Source organism: Echiichthys vipera (genome assembly GCF_963691815.1).
Source record: "Echiichthys vipera genome assembly, chromosome: 7".
In the NCBI taxonomy this organism is placed as follows: domain Eukaryota; kingdom Metazoa; phylum Chordata; class Actinopteri; order Perciformes; family Trachinidae; genus Echiichthys; species Echiichthys vipera.
Genome location: NC_139832.1, coordinates 12,894,425 through 12,915,745, shown reverse-complemented (window position 1 = coordinate 12,915,745; position 21,321 = coordinate 12,894,425). Strand labels below are relative to the sequence as shown.

At 42.9% G+C, this 21,321-nt stretch overlaps 1 protein-coding gene across 1 annotated transcript; it reads left to right on the top strand.

The window, feature by feature from the left end:
• The first annotated feature begins 7,156 nt into the window (after positions 1–7,156).
• klf13 (Kruppel like factor 13) lies at positions 7,157–20,860 on the top strand. Its single transcript, XM_083916871.1, has 2 exons — positions 7,157–7,924; positions 18,920–20,860. The coding sequence occupies exons 1-2, from the start codon at positions 7,444–7,446 to the stop codon at positions 19,234–19,236; spliced, it is 798 nt and encodes a 265-aa protein (XP_083772997.1). The 5' UTR covers positions 7,157–7,443; the 3' UTR covers positions 19,237–20,860.
• Positions 20,861–21,321: the final 461 nt, after the last annotated feature.

The window sequence follows — 21,321 nt, the reverse complement described above, 5'->3', positions numbered from 1 at the left end:
CAGCTTCTCCAATATGAGGACCTACTTAGTTTTATTGTTTTATATTGAAAAAAATGGAGTTCTGTGAAGAAATAAGCTTGGGTTCAGGGAAATAATGTTATGCATTTCATTCATTTCATTTTTTGACATTGTATTGACTAAAACGAATAATCGAGAAAATAAGAATCTGTTGCAGCACTTATGTTTCAAGTTGATGTAATTATAACAATGTCTCAATGAATTTTCAATGTGTTGTTGCTCGGTGTTGCATAGACTCACTCGAGCATGGTGCCGATTTATTCCTCGTGGATGACGTGCCATAGAAGTGCCTCCGGTGAATGACCTTAGAAAATAGACCCTCATCTCTATAGCGTCAGCATGGCAAGTTAATGCAGCGCCTGCGGACACACCGCCCAGCTGAATGGTGTATTTGAGAGTCAGGTCCCCTCACCACTGCATGCGAGGCACAACCCTCCCCAGCCACTGCACTGATCAATGCATTCTGAATAGGGCCACTACTGACCAGCAAATGGGTGCAAACACAAAACGGTGTCCGCTTCACTTTGCTCTTTTGAGCTGTATTGTGCGGAGAGGACAAAGCCACCATGCTGTGATGTGAAAGAACAATGATGGCAGTACATAGTCATGGCTCAGCGTCACTCTAAGGTCAAGTGAGTGACACTGATTTTAGCTTGTGATTATGTACTCATCTCTGCATGCATGATGGTCGTCACTTTAACGTCACAGGATAGAGGAGCTGTCTTGAGAAGGATCTAATGCTTTCAAATTATGCAACAATTCAACATGTTCCATCAATGAGAGCTGGGCAGCGCTCTGTTCTGTGGTGGTGTTGGTGGTGGTGGTGTGCTGGAGAGGCAGCACCAAGGCGGGGGTGGCAGGCAGGATTAACATACTGGTGAAAAAAGACTGCCTCTGTTGTGAGGCTGAACATGGACAGCCTGGAGGCACAGGCAGAGGGAGGATGACGACCAAATTGAACTCAAGCTTAAACAAAACCTCCCACCCTTCCGTGAACTGATGCAGGGACTCCCCCTTTCAGCATCCACTCCCTTCATGCAAGGTGCCACACAGAGCACCTTTTAGGGCTCTTTTGGGACATCAGTCTTTCTTTGAGTCTAAATTTACATTGCTGAAGAAGGACACCTGCATGACACCATCTATACAAACTCCCAATGCCACTCCCATATGTGTCTGTTAAAGATCCCGTCCACTTAAAAATGTGTGTTTTAAGTCCCCTAAACTGTTTGACCTAGACTATACTGACTCGAAGGATCGGTGTAAAGTTTCTCACTAGAGGTAGCTCCTGGCTATAGCCGTGTATTTACCATGCAGATGTACAAACTGCCCTGATCTCCTTATCTAGCTCACAGCAAGAAAGACATTAAACATCTGTCCTAAAATGTCAAACATTTATTTTAAATGTAAGGCTCCTCTCAAAAACCTCATGGCTGAATTGTTCAGCAAACAGCACTTTTTTGATGGTAAGTCACAAGCAAGTTTTTTCTAGGGCAAGTCTAGTCATCTTATTGACTGATTGATTATGTCAAATCAAGGCCCAAGTCAGCGCTCAGACTGCAATACCTTGTCTTTTTAAAGAGAAAAGACAAGGTATTAGTACCTGTATAATAATAATACTGGACAGTTTATCTAACCTGTTCAAAAAGTATGACAATTAATTAAATTTGTATTAGAATTATTAATATTCAAGTAAATACATGTAATCAAACAAAAACAAATCACTGTAGACAAGTTTATTTATTTCTTAGTCACCTTAAAAATACCCCCACCCACCATCACTTAAATGGTGAAAACAGCCAGATTAGAAGTAATCAAACAAAAATCCTAAACTTATTATTTCTTAATTTCTTTTACAGTAAATGTTTTATTCTGGCAGTTGATTAGTAATATCAATTGTTATCAGGCTAAAGTAAACTAGCTACGGAGTCATGAGGGAAAAAATTGTATCTGGCTAACGTTAGCATCAGACTACTTTAACGTAAACATTGACAACGTTTAATATCTCAACTGAAACCATAAAACACAGATAAACCATTTGAGTCATCATGTTTCATATCATGTCACAAGTCTTTAACTTCTAAGTCCAAGTCAAGTCAAGTTGCAAGTCATCAAAACAAGTCCACATCTCTGGGAATCAAACTAGAAAGGGAACGTTCCTGTTCAATGCATCATGGTGTATCTTTTCTGTGCGAGATCGTGTCCTTCATCTAAAAAACAACACCCTGTCCTTTTTTGGCTAAAACCAAATATCAAACAAAATTTTTTTACAGTTTGAGACTAGCATGGAGCAGGAGCAGGGACATGTGATCTTATCTGTTCATGTGCCAGGTAATTATACTTGGCTCTCACTCATATCCTGAGCAGCCAGTATTCTATATTTCATATTTGCACTCTGTATGTCAGAAATGTTATCACAGTAGAGTCCTGATGATAAGGACCGAATAACACTGTAACAAGTATATCCTGCTCAGCAGCAGCCAGGTCACACTTTGTTACAATAACAGGTAGTTTGGACTTGTTTACCCGTCTCAGCTACGCCTGACTGACTCATTGACCTTATGTGATTACTGCATGCTGTACTTGTTCTTTTCCCTCTTCAGTCAAAGCAAAGAAACAAGGAACACTATTTGACCTGAGGCCTATTGAAACACCAGAACATGTGAGCCACATTGTTAAAGAGAGTAGGCGTTAGACAGACACGTTTTCTCTTTAACACCTGTACAACGTCTTCAGTCTGACGAATCCTCTTTTTCTATACAGGTGAAACTGCAAACGGTTTCGTCATCATTAGTCATGGGGTCCAACTGTTGATGTGTCACTGAGGATGAGTAAGATTTGTAGATCAACAACAAAAAGACACACCATACTACTGATAAGGGACCACACTATAGCACCATTTATTCTCTCGGTTGGTACCACTCAAATGAATTGAGTTGATTTTAATCAGTGAATGTGTATCTGATTTTTATGAAACCACAAATTCAATCCGTATTATTCTCTCATAATTCAATAACAGATAGGACACGTGACATTTCAAGTAAAACACCCTGAACTGGTTTATTACTTCTTCTATTCTGATAAGCGTTGGTTCATTTTCGTTTCAGGGAAGTTTAACAAGTCGGAGTGCCCTTGCAATGTCAGCACTAGATTAATCCCACAAGAAAGTTCTTAGTCAATAAATGAGCTTGGTTTATGAGTAAAGTTGCATTTTTTTTCCATTGCTAATGGTAATCCTTTAAAATTTAAGCAAGAGCTATCATGAGGTCCAAATTTCAGTTTGTTCAATAATAGGTAATGACCAACTACCTGCAAAAAACTTGATATAAACTAACATATTAAGAGCTTTAATTTTTCTTCACAGTTCAATTGCAAAAGATTGAATGGATATGAATGTTTCAAATGTAGTTTTAATTGGTAAAAATCCATTCTGCTACTGTGGAGATATCAATGTTTGAAGTCACGAAAACTGCCGGTCCGCAAATTTGAGTGCATAGGTTTTTAACAGTAAATGGTTTCAACGAGTCATCAATAAGCTATAAATTGTAGGTGGGTGGTTTCATTGACCCTGGGGAACATACACTGAACATTTGACCTAGGCAAAAAACGTTGAGAACATAAAACCTTTGGAAAGATCTCCTTAATGTGTCATATTAAAAGGATATTGCACTGGAGACGATATAGGACCCTGGGAACAAGGATATGCTCCCTTCAAACTCAGCTGTAGGCTACTTTGTGTTTAGTGCTAATTAGCAAAAGCATGCTAACACACCTAAATAAGATGATGGGAAACATTAAACATGTTTGATGTCAGCATGTTGCATTGTCATTGTGACCATGTTAGCATTTAGCTCAAATCACTTTTTGCCTAAATAAAGCTCGCTAGCATGTCTATAACATTAGTCTTATCAAAACATTGACTGTTTGATTCAGTGGTCAAACAAATATTAACGCAGGCGGAAATCTACTGGAATCAAGGTCCGTCTGAATATTTTTCCCACCACACCAATATTCTGCAGCAGGGAACAAACTTTCACAAGAACACACTAAAAAGTTTTTACAAATGTACGTGAAAATAGTTAAGGATGAAAATATGTGCTTGGAAACTGCTTTTTGTCATAGCTACTTGAAAAAATAGTTCCACATTTTGGGGAATACACTTCTTAACACCATAACCTTAAATGCTTTCCTCCCAAGAACTAGATGAGAAAAAATACCACTCTAATGTCTGTACAGTAAATATGAAGGTAACCTACAGCAGCAAGCGCAGAGGTTAGCACAAAGACTGGAAACCATGAGCCTGGATCTGTCCAGAAGTATATAAAATATGCCTGCCAACACATCCAAATATCACTGTTATCACGTCGTATCGCATTTGACCAGCAAAACTAATGACATATAATGAGATGTACTTTGTGTTGAGTGAATTTTAGCAAATGTTAGCATGCTAATACACTAAACTCTGATGAACACGGTAATATAAATATCAGCATGTTAGCATTGTTTCTGTGAGCATGTTAGCATGCTGATGTTAGCATTTAGCTCAAAGCACCACTCTGCCTCAGTAAAGCGTCATGGCTAAAGTCTTGTTAAAATATGCACCATTTTGTTTTGAATATGAAAGGAAGTCTGCAACAACAATAAACTGCCTAAAGTTAACAATGCTCTAGCCAAATGTGGGGGTCAAGCTCAGGTCATAAACCAGAGGTCTGAACACCACCACCTGTTTCAGAGAACAGAAAACTCTGTCAACAATTTATGTTTCATGCTTTTATAATTCTTTATTTTGTTTTCTTCTCTGCCTTGAGAGCCTGGCCTTGACACAACATCCCAGCCAGATTGTTATAGTGGTCAGGCTGCCCTGTTCTTAAAGAGGATTTCTCCCATTACAAACAGAAGTGAAGAGGCCAATCACAGCACTGTTCCTGCCTGAGAACGTTATGTCAGTGGCAGACAGTGTACTGTTTGGACACTGTGCACTGGGGGTTGGTGCTGGGATTTAGGAACATACAAAAGGTCTCTTGAATCATCACATTGTTGCTGCAGCTAGAGAGACATTTCACCATTTCCCTCTGAGTGAGATTTCTTTTCTCCAGCTGCTTATTACCTTTGGAGACGTTCAGTTGTATAAGCTGCAGCTGATTTCCTCAAGGTCTCTTTTGGCCTTCTTGTGCTTGACACCCAATGGGAGTTGATAAACACTCGCAGTTTCTACACAGCTCTGGGAAATAACCCTGAAAGAGGAACCGTGCCCTCTTGTCGTGCTCTTGTTAGAAAAGATCGCCAAAGCACGACATGAAACACAAGAACACCACATTTTTGTGGTGAAAGAATATGTAAAATAATACAGCCAGATGGCCTCCTGAATGCCACATCGCCTTGCTCACACTGAACACTGGGAACTTTCTAGTGCGGGCTTTTGTGCACACTGCACACTGCTGAAAGTGTGCATTCATTCTCACAGGAGAGTATCAGCTGCAGCAGGAAAGCAGGTCTGATTCTGTAGAGTGCAAGTTTATTCTTATTCTTAGTAAATGTGCTTTTTATTGTTAATTGGACTTCGATCTGGATAAATAAGTAGAGATTGATCACGGAAAACATTATGTACATTGTAATAATTTGTTATGTTCTAATCTGAGACAATGTATCTTGTTTTTTCCTGGAAACAGTGAGGTCAATTTGAGTGCATGGGGTTAACAGGGACATTAAAGTGTGTCCTTTGCTAATAATCAATAGCATCAGCTGGTTTGTTTTCTGCTGGGACTTTGTAGCTGGTGACGTGCTATTTTACACCCCCGAAAAGTTGACTTTGTTATTGGATTTAATTCCAGGTGTTTTCACACAAAACCAGCTGTAAAACTCACACTACGAAATCAATGATTGTCTAATATTGACAAAACCTCCATATCACACAGTTTTGACTCTTTCCTTCCCACAATGGTGTCACTTGTCTCTTGCAGGAGGATAAATTGAAGAAGACATTGCCTGTGGTGGCTGGCCGGTTTTCAATTGGCAGAGACCACAGAGTTACTCAGAGGAGGGTTTTGAGGTAACTGCTAGTTCGCTGAAAGGAAGCAGCCATCTTTGTTTTTTTGAATGTACAATGTTAATGTTACATTGAGCAGAATATTTCTCAGTTGTCAAATATGATGTTACTTTTTTATTTCTCTTGTTATATATGTATTCAATCAAAAATAATTGAGCATTACAAAACAAAATTGCACTCACGTAGACTGCAATACAAGCAAATGTAGAGGCGTCAATTAACAAGAAGGGGATTTGGACCATTGTGTCAACTAGCCATGTTTTCACTACTATCCCTTCATTAGAATCAAAAGCCCTCGAGAGATTGTGAAGAACATTTAGGGTTTTTTTGGCCTTTGTGGAGCAGGCTAAACTAATAATTTGGCAGTTGAAATGTTTGCTGCTGCATGGACTCGTTGGTAAGAGGCCCCAGAGTGTGCTGATAGCTCCAAGAAGGTGACACAATAATATGCAAAGTATCTGGGAGCTCTTGCTGATGATGAACTGCTGATGACCATTTTTGCAACAACTCACTTGCCTCTGTGCTTTACATTATTTCCCGTGTTGCGTTGCTATATGGAACAGGTGAAGTCAATATGGCATAAGGACTTTTTATTGAGATTCACATTTTACGGGAAACCTTTTGCACATTCAGCTTAGAAAGAAGAAACTCTATTCTATTTTTCATCAAATAATATCACAATCATATCACATCATAATAGAAAGCAAACTTGCTTGCTTTTTAAGTTTATAAACATCATTGTACAGTAACTATAAGTTGATGGAGATGATTTCGGTGCATGCATGCAGGCTTGGACAGGATGCTGCAGAATGATCCGCCCCACCCACAACTCCTATAATATTGCATGTGTTATTCCTAAAGGTCTCTGCAGCGCATAACCATGTCGCCTGTGAGATACATCATCTGAATGCATGGAGGCAACCTGTGGTGAAACTTCCAAGTAACTCGTGTTGTTCGGTGCATTTAGGGACACGCTGCACCCAATAGATGAGCGGCTACTCTGACGATGCTGCCGGTCGACACGCCCCCAGCATGGATACAACCAGCAGGAACAGGCGCTCAGGAGACACACTCACTATGCTGGAGAGTGTTTGAAGGCGCGATGGGAGTTAACACATCCAAGTTTGTAGAGGTCCTGTCACCAGCGTCGTTGCACTAAACAAAGACTTTCGGTTTGTTTCATTTTTTTTTCTATCTGAGGGGGCTTGTCTGCATTTTGTCCGAGGCGTTTCTCTCACAGGATGTTGATGATATTGGAAAGCCGGGTAAGATCATAAAGTCAGTTCTCACTGATGAGAACGACCTCCGCCTCCACACCACCACAGCCACACAAAGGGAACCACGGAACAAGTTTTTCTCACGCCATCGGTTTTATTTTTTGAATGTCATTAAGAAGCAGAGGGGGCTGTTTCAAAGACAAAATGGATCACTTTGCAGCAGAGTGCCTTGTTTCAATGTCCAGTCGTGCAATTGTTCACGCTCCTAAAGGGAATAGGGAGATTAAACCAGAGATCCCGTCCTCCTCCAAGAACGGAGAGGAAATGAAAGAACCTTTGGTGAAAGATAACTCCTCGCTTTTTGTGGTGGCGCGGATTCTGGCGGATTTTAACCAGCAGACGGCTCCCAACAATGTTGCCGAGCAGGCAAAAATAAAGGATGAGAGCATGCCGAACCTCATAGATGATGGAAACTCTGCCACACCTACCACCATCTCCGATCCTTCGCTCAAACAAAGAGGCAAAAGATCGCGAGGTCGAACCGAGCAAGAATCACCTCAGAAAAAGCACAAATGCCACTATTCAGGTTGTGAAAAAGTTTATGGCAAATCATCCCACCTCAAAGCCCATCTAAGGACACATACAGGTCAGTTTCGTTGGATGCAAATGTTTGTTGCTGTGAACATGACTTGCTGTAGGCTCGTGCCTTTTGCCTTTATGAGAATGGGTGATTAAAACTGAGAATACTGATAAGAAGTGTGGTTTCTCTTGCGTTCAGCCCGAGGTTTGTGCAGAGGAGGGTGATTTGACTGACGCGTTTCCTTCAGGCATATGTGTAAACATTCACGGATCCACCCTATTATGGGAATAATCGGGACAAAGCACGGTTAAAAAGGCAGCATTTGGTGCATAGTTTATGATTGCATTGTTCCTTTAAGTTGTGTGGACTTTCCGAAATGTCCTTTTAATTTCAGTGGAGGGAGGGAGCGAGTCAAAAATAGTGCCACTCCCACTCAAGTCTCCGAGCTTTGTCACTGCTTTCCTCCTCTTAAGCGCCCCCCCCCCCCCCCCATTGGACAGTATGTAGCCTGCAAACCGTAACTGCAGTGAAAATGCAGCGCAAAATTACATTACACAGATCAGGTTCCATGATTCCTTCATGCGCGCGTTAATTAAAATCAACTTTGGCGACAGGAGAAAGAAAAACAACAAGATGTTAATGCGTAAATCATGGAAATAAGCCACTTAGCCTATGCATGGGCATGCAAAAAGTTTGCGAATCGCCCCCCCGCACAGTGGAGGGGCTAAACGCGCTCCAGATCAGCTGCGTTTGTCTTTCCCTGAAGGACCACCGTACCTCCGTATTTGCTCTTTGCATTCCACAGGATAGGCTATTGACTGTGGGGGGTTAAGATGTAGATCGACTCAAATTGAGGGGGTTGATAAGAGCTGTGCAGTCGCCTGTCTACCCAAAGCCCTTTGTTGTGATGTGCCACACCCCCGCTAGACAGACTGCCAGCTGATCTGGCCAGCAACAGACTCAGCTAGCAGAGCCTCGACTGAGGAGCCTCTCCTTCCCTCTGCTGTTCTGTAGACTGCAGCTCACACTCCCCCTTCCCACCGCTATCCTCCATTCTACACGCAGACACATCTCCCTGGATCACATAAGAATCACCTCATGTGAACTTGACCCATATTTGAGTCACGTGAAATAAAACATGTGCAAGAAAAACACACATAGTTAATAAATACAGGAGATGTCTTCTTGACATCGCACCTCATTTGTCTCAATATTAAAAATCTGTGACCCATCCTTACAGGGTTGAATTCTTGTCTCATTGCCTGTTCTTTTCCTATGCGCCTGTCTTTTGTATCAAGATACACTCCATTTGCTTGCATGGTGATTGGTGTGTGTCCTCATATCACTAGATTTTTTATCCTCTAGAAGACTTTCGTATGGATGCCATGTGTGGTTAAGAAAGGAAAACAAAGCATAACTATAAAACTAAGTACACACAATCAGAGACCATAGACTTTTATATGGGGATTTTCCTTATAGATGGTGGATAATCCTGTATTGGTATTGTTGTATTTTAGTCAAAGTTAATGCATTTTTATTGAGAATTAAATACACATTGCCTTTTTTCATCAGCTGCAGTTTGGTGCAGTGATGCATAATCAGTCAACAACAGGGATGAGACACTGATTTGACTTATGCATGTACATAAAATAGAGGTCCATAATATTCCAGCATCATTACTTAAATGGCATCCTAAAGGGAATTAAATCTCTGTGTCTCCTACAGTTTTATTACTGTCTATCATCCCCGTACTGGTGTCTTTGCCTAGTTCCTTTCTTTTGGGATACACTCCTGTGTCTGGCTTTGTGTTTGGTTTATGTTCTGTAATTTCGGAAAATAACGACAGGTTCTGCTTATTTCATTGGATAGTCACAGAACGTGAGTCATCTCAGTTCAGCTGCCTCGTCTTGCAGCAGTGGTCTCTCTCTCTCTCTCTTTCTCTCAGAGAGCCAGCCTCCAGCTCTCACTGTGCTCCCCTTCAGCCCTGACCATGTGTTTTCAGTGCAGTTTTATTGCTCCGTATAAGCCCTGCCCTTGTCTCTTTGCCTGTTAAGCGTTTCCTTTCTCCTGCCTTCTGCTTGGATATGCTCCGGCGTCTGGCTTCACTATTGGTTTGTGTCCCATAAATTCTGATAATAGTGGCTCTTTCAGCTTATTTGATTGGATAGTCCCAGAATGTGGGTCATCTGAGTTCAGCCGGGCTGCCTCAGCCAACCTTGCAGTGCTTTCACATAGCCAGACTCTCGCAGTGTGCTTCCCTTCAGCCCCTACTAGCAGAATCAGGAGAGCATAGATTTCAGCCCAGCCAAACACTGCTATCTAATTGGGGGGGCTATTATAGACTCTAAACAAAGAGCCAGGGACAAGGCATCCTCACTTGACTTCTGTGACGCCCAGAGCCTCATCATCCCAGCCTCTGCAATTGTTGTGTATGTGATTTGAGTGTAAGGGGAGTTGAAACCTGAGCTACACTGTATTTTTTTATGCAATGCACATAGGAGCACATATGAACATCAATCCTGTTACTAGCTCAAAATTAGCTTCACCCACTAGAAATGTCTTATGAGAGGCATCAAAATGACAGTTTTTAGCCTTCTTGCAAGAATGTTTTTTTTAGTTTGTTATGTTGCTGTTTGGTGACATTCGATATCAAGGAGGGTGTTTTGTCAGATTCAGAATCAGTATCAGTTGTATCATTTTTGCACAACACTGAAATATTTTTAAAGGGGTCAGTTCTTCTAAATTACAAATGACCTTAGCCATGAGGAAAGTTTCAGCTTAATTTGTTGTCTGGCCAGTACCAGTTTTTTCCTGACACTGCAAATACCTTTCATTTGAAAAAAAGGAACTAGATGTGATTCTAATAATAAAAATATGATAATGTGTATTATCCAGAGTAACTGAGAACTGTCTCTTTTAAAGGTATTAAACTGTTCCTGTTTTAGGTACACCTTTTAGTGGAGACTAAGTTGTTTCATTTAAAGTGTTTTCACACTTGTCTTCTTCAGTGTAAGAGGGAGACCAGGATGTAGCAGACATGAGGGAACACGCTGAATTTAAATCACTCATTATACTGCATTGAGTTTGATGGCGAGGAATCCTCCACAGTTTAGGGGTCTAAGGTTACCAGACAGCTTTTGTCTGAGCTCCTGGTGTGGGAGGTGGGGCTTTTTTCCTGACACATATACTTATCTTGCACTATTAAAAATGCAGTCATGTAACGTATATCAACTAAGTTTTCAATGGATTGAATGAAAGACATATAAATGGAACTTTTTGAGTATTTTTCTCAGCACCAGCCTTTTTTTGTCATTCATTCTTTGTCAACGCTTTGTCTTAAGGAGCATAACCGACACTAACGATGAAGACCCACTTTCTCAAGAGGTGTCTCGTGGTCATGAAGTACACGGTGTTCTCTGTGAAGCCTCATTACTCTGCTGCGGTCGTGCCATTCATACTGCCATCTCTTAAGGAGATATGGCCCCTGACAAGCTCATTACAAGTCATGTCTTCTTCAGAAAGAACAGCCTGGGCCTTCTGTGCCCCCCACGGCTAGGCCTCACAAAAGGCCATCTTGTCAGTGTCCAGGACCTATTTGAAAACTATTTGAATCACCAGGACGAAGCGGGTCAATATTTCACAAAGACAAAGAGCCCTAATGACATATTTTACAGTTGGTTTGACATTTTGTCTGGACCTCTTTTGTGTTCTGCTGGGGGTACCTCTAATACTGCGAGATGGCTGTAAACCCCTCTTCTGTCTGAAAAATAAGTGGCACCACCTGGCCGCTCAGTTCCACTGCCATGCAGACCCAGTTACTCAAGCATGCTTTCTATTTTCAGCTGGATAAGTGTGGTTAATGACACTTTTTAAAACGTGAAATTATTCCAAATTCCACTTGGAAAAAAAAGCGGGAGTCTCTGATTATATATACTGCATCACTGCCAGTGGTTTTATATTTGGCTTTACTGCTACACAGAGCACAGTGTTCCTGTGTGGCTGGTGGCAATGACGAGGTAGCAGGGTGGAGATGGGGTTTTCCTGCTCTTGCTTGAGCCTGACCTTGGCACAGCTATGGGTACAAATTCCACTGGGGCACAAGAGGTCAGTCTGTCTACCTGCCACACGGCAGGATTTCCACAATCCCACCCAGTTGAGCCACATTTCTCCTGTGTGTAATAAAATGACGACTCCTCTGTCAGATGCTCACATTTTCCATCTGTGTCTGTTCTGGTGACTTGCTATTAGCCATGCTAACGATGTGTCGGTCGTTGAGTCCACCATTGTGGTCCAGGCTGCAGCTGTCTTGTATTTTTAATACATTTTGTACAGACATTTATGATCCACAGAGGATGGATCTCATTAACTTTGGTGATCACCTGACTTTTCTACTAGCACCACTAGCACGCTAGTTTTCGGATACCCAGTGAATTATCTCAACACCTAATAGATGAATTATGACCAAATTTGGGTACAGCCATCCATGGTTCACAGATTATAAATCCTAATGACTTTGAGGTTGACATAAGAGAAATGTCTCAACAACTAATTGATGGAATGCTATAAAAGTTTGTACATGTCCCCTTCTGGCTGAATTGTAATAACTTGGGGGATCCCCCTGACTTTTTCATCTAGCACCACCATCAGGTCAAAATGTAAATTTGCCCAGTACTTTGGTTTATGACTAATGACATTCCCAACAACCTCAACTTTACTTTGTATTCAGCGTTAATTAGCAAATTGTAGCACGCAAACATGCTAACCTAAAATGGTTAATGTGTCAAGCATTTCCTGCTACACACCAGCATGTAAACATTGTCACTGTGAGCATGTTAGCATGCTGACATTAGCATTCATCCCAAAGCACCCCCACAGAACTGTGAGTATGACTGTAGGCTCTTTGTGTGGTTATTAATTTACTGAAGCGTTGTCTACTGCTGTGAGATAAGGCCTTTTCCTTGTGAATGAAATCCAGTTGGCGTGTGAAGGTAACTTGTAGCGGTACAGTATGTGTCCAGTGGAAACACGGTATTAGTTAAATCCACTTGATCCTCGGGGTGTAAATAAAACCAGAGTGGAGCCACCATCTTGCCTGTTCTAATCCTCTGGTGCAGTGTTCCTACTCCATGAAAGACATTTCTGAGGCATGTGCTTGTGCACATACTGTCCTTATTCTATCCTATATGGACACATAAAGCTCACAGTAGGTTAGTTCCTCACTAATGTTGGAATGTAAAGCTGATTTAACTTTGATTAAGCAGCCATGCATGCATGGTGGATACTCCTAATACTGAAAGGCCCCTGTCAGGCAGTTCCCCGGCTGCGTTGCTTTCAGTGACCCACAGGGTTCATGTATTCTTTAGTCAGCTCAGGAGCAGTTCTATAAAAGCTGCTCTGTCTATTCCCCCACCAGCCCCTCCCACCCTTCTCTATTCTGCAAAGCAAAATAGGTGCTGAAGCGTGTTGTGTTGCGAGGCCGAGCCCTGGCCACGGCTTGTGGCGTGGTGTTGATTACCAGCAGCAGGAAGAGAGGGATACAGACCTGTAGAACACTGCATTTTTTCACCGCTCCTGTTCAAAAACCGCCAACCGCATCTTGCATGCAAGGGAGGGATCTGCAGTACAAAGACGGAGAATATACAGTGCAGCAGGCAGGGTGGGGGTGGGGTTAGACACCAGGATATTCACTGTCAATGCCCTCCATTGATGTAGGTCATTTATTCAGCTGCATCTGCAGCTAATCTGATTAACGTTTGAAGGGCTATGACCTCTGCAGCAGAGAATACCCCCTGTCAGCCCAGCACTTCCAGGGTCCCATCTGAGAGTTTGACTCTGACTGTATCCACTGTATTGCGTACAGCTTAGCTTGAATAAGAGAGGCATAGCCGTGGAGCTAATGTCAGATGTAGTGTTTTCACTGGCTGGGGCCGTTTATGTTCCCTACAGTATGTAAGGTGTGTCTCCTTTCTCTGCATGATAAATCAGACTGTGGCAGACCACGACACACAGGGGTGTGGCCCACGGCACCAGATGATGAGTATTTTGTGGAGTCTTGGGGGAAGGAAGGCATAATCATTTTGTCTGTGAGACACAAAACTGTTTCTTTCCCACTCACAGATATGACATTGGACAATTGGCTCAATCTACATCCTCTCCATCCTCCATCCACTATCTATTTGCAGTGTGGTGAGGCCTCTCACGATCTAGCAGGGCTATGGCTCTTTGTTTGGTGCTGGTTAGTAGGGATGTCCATCACATTTGAGCTATAGTGACAGACTACATCAGTTGAATGAGCTGGCATTGTACTGTTGCGTGAGTGAGAGTCACGGATGATGGGTCATCTCTGCTCCCACCTGCTTCTGCAGACCAACTCTAAACACCCATTAATGTCTGCAGCTGTTTGTCCTTAGTTAACTGGGATTTAAAAGATAAGGAGACTGCTTGCAACACGTCAAGGTTGCAAGTTGTTTTAGCATGCACTCAAGGCTGAAAGAGAGTGCCCACTCTGACTAATTGAGGCAAATGTGATGAGCTGGTCAATGCAGGCGAGCTTCCCCTACCTTTCCCTTAAAGAGTTAAGGGGATGAAGTAATGTATCACTAAGTGTGTGCAGGAATCAGACGGTCACACACGACCCCGCCGCATGTCTCTGGGTGAATGTCGATAGCCCTGTGCAGTGCAGACCAAGGGGAGTGAGTTATGGTTACTACGCACAGCCTGTCTGATTGAAATACATTACAGGAGTGGCTCTCCTGCTGGGAGCAGTGCTGCTGCTATTGTTCACAACCTGACAGCCATAGGCCCACAAGGGGAGGCATGCTATTGAACGACAAGCAAGGTTCCCTCTCAATAAAGACAAAAGATGATAATAGATCAAAACCTCCCTGTTTTTCTGAGCTTCTCCTCACACGCACCTGACCCACCCAAGGCGTGTTTATTCCTCCTGCAGAGACGACTTACGCTGGTTGCCTCAAACTCTGAATGGAGCTCCTGAGAAAACATGTTTTGACCGAGTGATTTTCTTTGTAACTGAGGACATTTTTCAGAGACGAGCAGCCACAAAAACACTTCAGATCTCAGATATGTTTCAAATCAAGCACCCTCCCGCCCCCACCCCTTTGACAGACCGCAGAACTTTGTAAGTCTTTGTTGTTATTTTTGCACACGCAAACCCTGTGTATACTTCTGTGTGAACAAGGAAAAGAGGAGCTGCAAAAGCCTCAATGTAAATTCATAGTTTTGCACATGTTTGTTCAGATCATCTTGGCACGTCATGCCGAGGGTCACGGGAGACGCTGGGTACAGTTGGGTTAACCCTGTCTTCTCCAGTTGTTTATGCTGATGAGGGACTCCGTAGTCATTTTACCCATACTTATTAGTTACCCATAATCCCATGGATGGTTCTCTGCTGGCTTCTGGTTGGTTACAGGTCATAGTCTGTTGTGAACATGCAGCCGAATTATAGGACCGTAATGAGACCTACCACTGGAGTCAGTGGTGTTCCTCAAATCTTATTCTGCCAAGCTGACTGTGCCACTAAGTCCAAACTGAGGTATAGCTCCACCTCTAATGAGCTGTGATCCACAGTTTTACTTTCTGTGTTTGCTTGTAAAAAAGTCCAGGCTGGTTTAGCGGGGCCCTTGTTTTTTGGTCTGAGTGCTGTTAAAGATATTTGCTGTTCTAATTCTTACTGTGCAGGCAGAACAAAGTCAACTTCAAGGTGATCGCTGATGTATCCACAGGAACTACCCCCCCCCCCCCCCCCCCCCCCACCCTGCAGAGCTATTTACTCTAACTCTCTTATGGCAGGCTCACATGAAGGTTTCAGCTGTACACTTTGGAGTTTGGCCCATGCCTGAGCACACACCAGGAATGTTATCTACTCTTGCTTGAAATGCTGGTAGCTGTTGTTGGAGCAGGTGACAGAGTTGGGTTCTTGCGCCGTTGCTCACGTCAAAAAGAGATTTGATTACGCCTTTTGCAGACAGCATCCCTGGGAAACTCAGATTCCATTTCTCTTTGACATTTATGCAGAAAACAAGGAGCCAAAGATTCTTGGATATGAATGAGAGAAAGATAGGAGGAGAGAAGCAGAGATGAACTGTTTATTTACTGACCTAGTGGCCTCAGAGAGAACAGTTATATAACAACAGTACCTGTGACATAATTGCATCGCCTTGGAGGGGGGACACAAGCGCTTAGTAGAGATACTGTGTGCGTGCATGATGTAACTCACTTTATGGGTAACCGGGTCATTGTGTTCGTTAGGGAAACGCGTCCCTCATTACCCCCCCTTTTGCCCTCTGCAACTGACACATTCTGAGAAATACAAACCACACCCTGGATGTGGATATGCCAGGGATGGAATAACCAATTGGTGGGACCTGGCGTCACGCTAGCAACGGTGCCCTGCTGTGAGAACACTGGGACTAGATGAGGATGAGAACAGGTTAAGGGGAGTAGCTTGCAGCATTCTTCTGTCAAAAGAGATGCTGAGTAATATCTGCAGTGTCTTGAACTATCTTGGAGAGGGACATCGTCCTATCACACAGGGTAATAACCCCTATCATCGTTTCCACTCTGATTCAAAGCCATTGTTCCCTAAACCTCCTCATTGTTATCAGAAAATTGGCTTTTACTGCCCTAGTGGAAATTTCAATCCTCATGTTATGAAAAGGCGCAATTCATTGGGGCATTGCATGTTTTTTAAGTATATGAACCTTTCAAGGCTGACATTAATGTGGAATTTTCATGCATATTCATATTGTTGACCTAAATTTCAAAAGCAATTTGGCGTACAGTGAAAATGGGCACTGTAACTTTTATTTCTGCATTTTCTAAGAAGTCATGGAGCCCTAAATAATTTGATGCACAAATGCACGTGAGTTGCTGATGGATACCTGATGCTTCGACTATGACCGCATTACTGTATCAAGGCAGTTAGACTGGATATCTCAGCCTAGCTCTCTGGTGTCTGGTTAAATATTAATGCAGTTGGATCCGTTACACTGGTTATTGAGCCTTAAGCAGCCCGCAGAGCTTAGCTCTACTTTTTAGCCAATAACTCATTTTGCAGTGCCAGGTGGCAGCACAGGCTGCTTCTCTTGCTAAAAAGGTATAAAATCATGAGTCTCTTCAACCAGATTAGTTTCTTAAAAGTTAAACCGCGTCCTTTTCTCCAGGGTTTAACCCAGGATGTGTAAATAGGGCCACACCACAACCACAGCCTCCTTGTTTTTACGATTTGTAACTAATGTAGGGCAGATGGAGTGTTTCTTTGTGTTAACTCTTGCAGCAGCTTGAGAATGCTATTGACGTTTTTAGAGAAAATGAGACATGGCTGTGCGCTAGTGTGTCCATATGCAAATATGTCAGTTACAGAGTTTACATACCTGCAGGAAATGTAGTGGGCAGGGCTGACTTAGTTTTGTCTGGAGCTGAGGTGAGGCGTCAGGGGCAGGAACACAGACGGGGCTGTCTAGACTTGCTCTGTCTGTCTGCATGTTTTGTAACCATGCAGTATAGGGGGGAGGGACCCAGACTAGTAGTGCACCAAGTTCTTGTTTTTGAGACTCACTGGCATCAGGTAGCATATGAGTGTTTGATGCTCAACAGCACTGTGCCCTGAGGGAACCCACAGAACAAAGAAAGCATTTGGTAGGCCTGTTCTTATGTACGCATTTATCGTGCCACCTATAAACACTCTCGCATCTCATGTCTATTCATTGTCAAACCTCAAATCCCCGTCATAGGCGTGTACATGATGACTGAATATTATTCTCAGGAAAGGAGCATAACATTAAAAGACATGCTGCCCTTCACCACAGTACTGCAAGGTCGCGGTGGTAAAATTAGAATGCTGGATGTAGCTATTGTCAGGCAGAAACTCACTGAAATGGAACTAAATGGAATACAGTATTAGAGATATTGGCCAGTAGATGCACAATGCTGCATTTAGGCTCCATACGCACGGTTTCCACATCAGAATGGAAGGAAACCACAAGATATATAGTACCATCTGGCTTTGAGTAGATTTGTGTCAAAGCCCACTTTTATTGCCTGATGTAGGGGGGAAGGGTGTAATTTCCCATGTGCCGAGTCACAGATAGTTGCATGTTGGAAAATGGGCTGGGTAACCATTGTGAGAGTGATTAGCATCTGGAGCTTAGATAATTATTTGTCTGCTCCTCCAGCATTGTGCCATTTTTTAGGTGATTTACCCCAAAGTCCCACTTCTTACTACAGCTTTTTACATTTTGAAGATCTCATGGGTGGTTTTGATGTCTTTTCCTTTACTGACTCATCAGACCTAGCAATAACCTTGTGATCATTATTCCTTAATGAATCATTGTCTAAAACAACACATATTTGTTCAGCAGGCCTGAAAAAGGGGCTGTTAGCTTTGCTAGACAGTCTTTTGGACTTGTTCACCTGTAAACACCTTACAATGAGTCACTACTCTCACCGTGGTGAGCCATTCAGATCATTGGTGAGCACCAGGGTGCATCATGTTTCATTTTACACTCACTCTTCAATTCAATTCAATTCAATTTTATTTATAGTGCCAAATCATAACAAAAGTTATCTCACAAAGGCTCATTGTATATAAGTGACTGTACACCGTCCTACAACCTAAAGCATTTAAGGGTGTATTTCACCCGTATTGGTCCATTTACTCCAATTAAGACATATTTTACATTCCTGCTCACCATTCCACCAAGAACGGTTTAAAAAATAGATTTTACCTCAACTCAAATATAGCATCTTTCATACAAACATAGCCACAACAAAATGAATAAATAAAAACACATAATATACACCTAAAATTATGCAAGACTAAAAATTTCATCAATTAGGGTTAAAAATTATATTAAAGATGTGAAAACTAGAAAGCATCTTGCAATGGGATCACACCAGGCCCCTTCCATTCTTCCTGTACATGGAAAATGGTCAACAATGAGTAAATGGTAAAAACTAAATAAGCTATTGTTCTAAATGCCATGTTGCCATCTTCTTGTGTGATTTACCAATGGCATTTCTTCTTCTCCCTGTGTGTGACAGGAGAACGACCGTTCCCATGTACCTGGCCCGACTGCAGTAAGAAGTTCGCCCGCTCTGATGAGCTGGCCCGCCACTATCGCACCCACACGGGGGAGAAGAAGTTCGGGTGCCCTCTTTGTGACAAGCGCTTCATGCGCAGCGACCACCTCATGAAGCACGCTCGGCGTCACTCAGACTTCCAGCCGGGCATGCTGAAGAGGCCCCATGGCGGCAGCGGCGGCAGCATCACACGTCCCAGCTCCCTCAGCGACTACAGCCGTTCAGACGCCTCCAGCCCCACCCTCAGCCCTGCCCTCAGCCCCGCCAACTCGCCTTAAACTGAAATCCAGTCGCACTTTCTGCCTCTGACCTGCGAGGCCTGTGTTTTTCTCATAACACGTTTGTTGCACAGTTGTCAGCAACATCCCCCCCCCACCCCCACCCCCTTTGCTATTCCTGCGCTTGCTGTGGTGTACCATACTGTACATAACTGCTTATTGTAGTGCAATTACTTGTGTGATCCTAAAAGAAGGTAATGCCTTTCCCAGATGGCAATATTTACATTCTGTACCATATGTCTGTATTTTTTTAGCTTCTGATCATGGCTAGTTGTCCAATGTATGTTCGCAGTTGGCTAAACAAGATTTAGAAGAAGAAGAAAAAAAACAGACACCCTGACAAGTCTTATCAAAATGGGGTTTTCTTTGTTGTTTTTTTGAACGGGTGAGGAGAAGGCGTACACTCAAACACATACACACACACACATACACACCTCAGGATTGAAGACAGTTGCTATTTCTGGATTACCACAGTACTTCACAGTACTCACATTGACTGCACAATATACTCATCACTTTACTCTGAAATTCAACAGAGGTTGAATTTTACGCCCTGCTCAGGGATGGCCTTGTTAGCTTGAAAGAATGACCACGGTGAAGAGAAACATACAGTACATACAGTATATAGCAGCCTTACACTCAACACAATTTGCACTCTTTGTTTTTTTGTTGGTTTTCACATGTCGAGGAAACTAGCCCGGCCATCACACGGCCGTTGCACACAGAACTCGTGTATTCGGTTGGGTTCATATGTAATGTTGTGTGTTGACAAACCAAGCCCCAAACCATCACCTCAGTAAACAAAATACATCAGCTCCTCCACTGCAACGTTAATGTTCAGTTGCCATTACACTGGGTTAAATACAGTATGTATTTTATTAAAAAGCGGTGTGCAGTATATACTGTGTAAATCTGCACTGCAGGAGGATCAGGATTATACTAGGTTAACAATTTTTATAAGTATACTCAGTCGAAGAAACTTTAGAACCTTTAAATGGAGACGTTTAAGTTTCAAAGCAGCTGTTTTTTTTTTAAAGTGCTGTATCATCAGCTAGTATTTCACACAAAATGGACACAAAGGGACTTTAGTTGAAACAATGTTTATCCCTCTCTGAAGCACATAGGAAACAGTACCAAAGACAAGAGTGAATGAAAGCTTTCTACTCAGTCTTGTAAGCCGCCCTTCATTGAGGCCTTGGGGCTGGTGTTTGGCAGTATCACAGGTAGAACTAGACAGCCCGCTCACTTCCCTCCTCCTGGCTCTGCCTTTTTGTGGCCTCCCTTGAGGAAACAGCTGCATCCCAGAAGAAGCTATTCACAGCCCACAGGAGGAGTGCTAACATGCCAGTCCTGGGGAGTCCTCCCTCACCCATCTGGCTCTACCTGTCCTGTCAGAGAGAGTTTCTACTCTGCCAAATTGCATGAGGTGGCCTAATTCGGCGGGAGGGGGGGGTCAAATGTAGTCAAGAGTGTTGGGCTGTGACATGGTGGAGCACAGAGCAAACGATGCAGCTATCTGCATAAGACAGCCAAGAGAGCGCAGGTCCTGATAAAAGAAGAGAGGTTTATCATGAGTTGAGCAGCACAGAGGAGGAGACACCCAGTCGCAGACCCCCCCCCCCCCCCACACACACACACACACACACACCTCCTCTTCCTTCCCTCCAACCGTAGAAATCATGAGCAGACGAATGGCTGTAATTAGTGGGTTGATCCAACCTGTAGGATAAGAGCAGAAAGAGAAATGTATGAACAACATACTACCTAGCAGTGTGGGTGGGACGTACTCAACTCCATCGTAAGCACAGGGAGAAATCCTCTACTACTGCTGGAGAGTCAAATTTCACAATGCCAAGGAAAATGTCTCTCCAAATTTGTACTGATTAAACTCAGAGCTCAAACAAACAGCTGCTTTCAAACTTCTCTCTCACGACCAAGAGGGTAGAGGGGCTTTTAAACTGTTGTAAAAACATTTGAACCAAAACGAACATATCAGCAAAGTGCAGTGCTCACCAGCCTCACGTCGTCCTCCCTGTGAAGCTCAGATGTCCTGTGAGAAAGCTGACTTGTGTTTCTAGACAGACA

Coding starts and splice junctions, on each gene's coding strand:
- klf13 (XM_083916871.1), top strand. CDS start 7,444: ATGTCATTAAGAAGCAGAGGGGGCTGTTTCAAAGACAAAATGGATCAC. Junction 7,925..18,919: donor CCATCTAAGGACACATACAG/GTCAGTTTCGTT, acceptor TGTGTGTGACAG/GAGAACGACCGTTCCCATGT.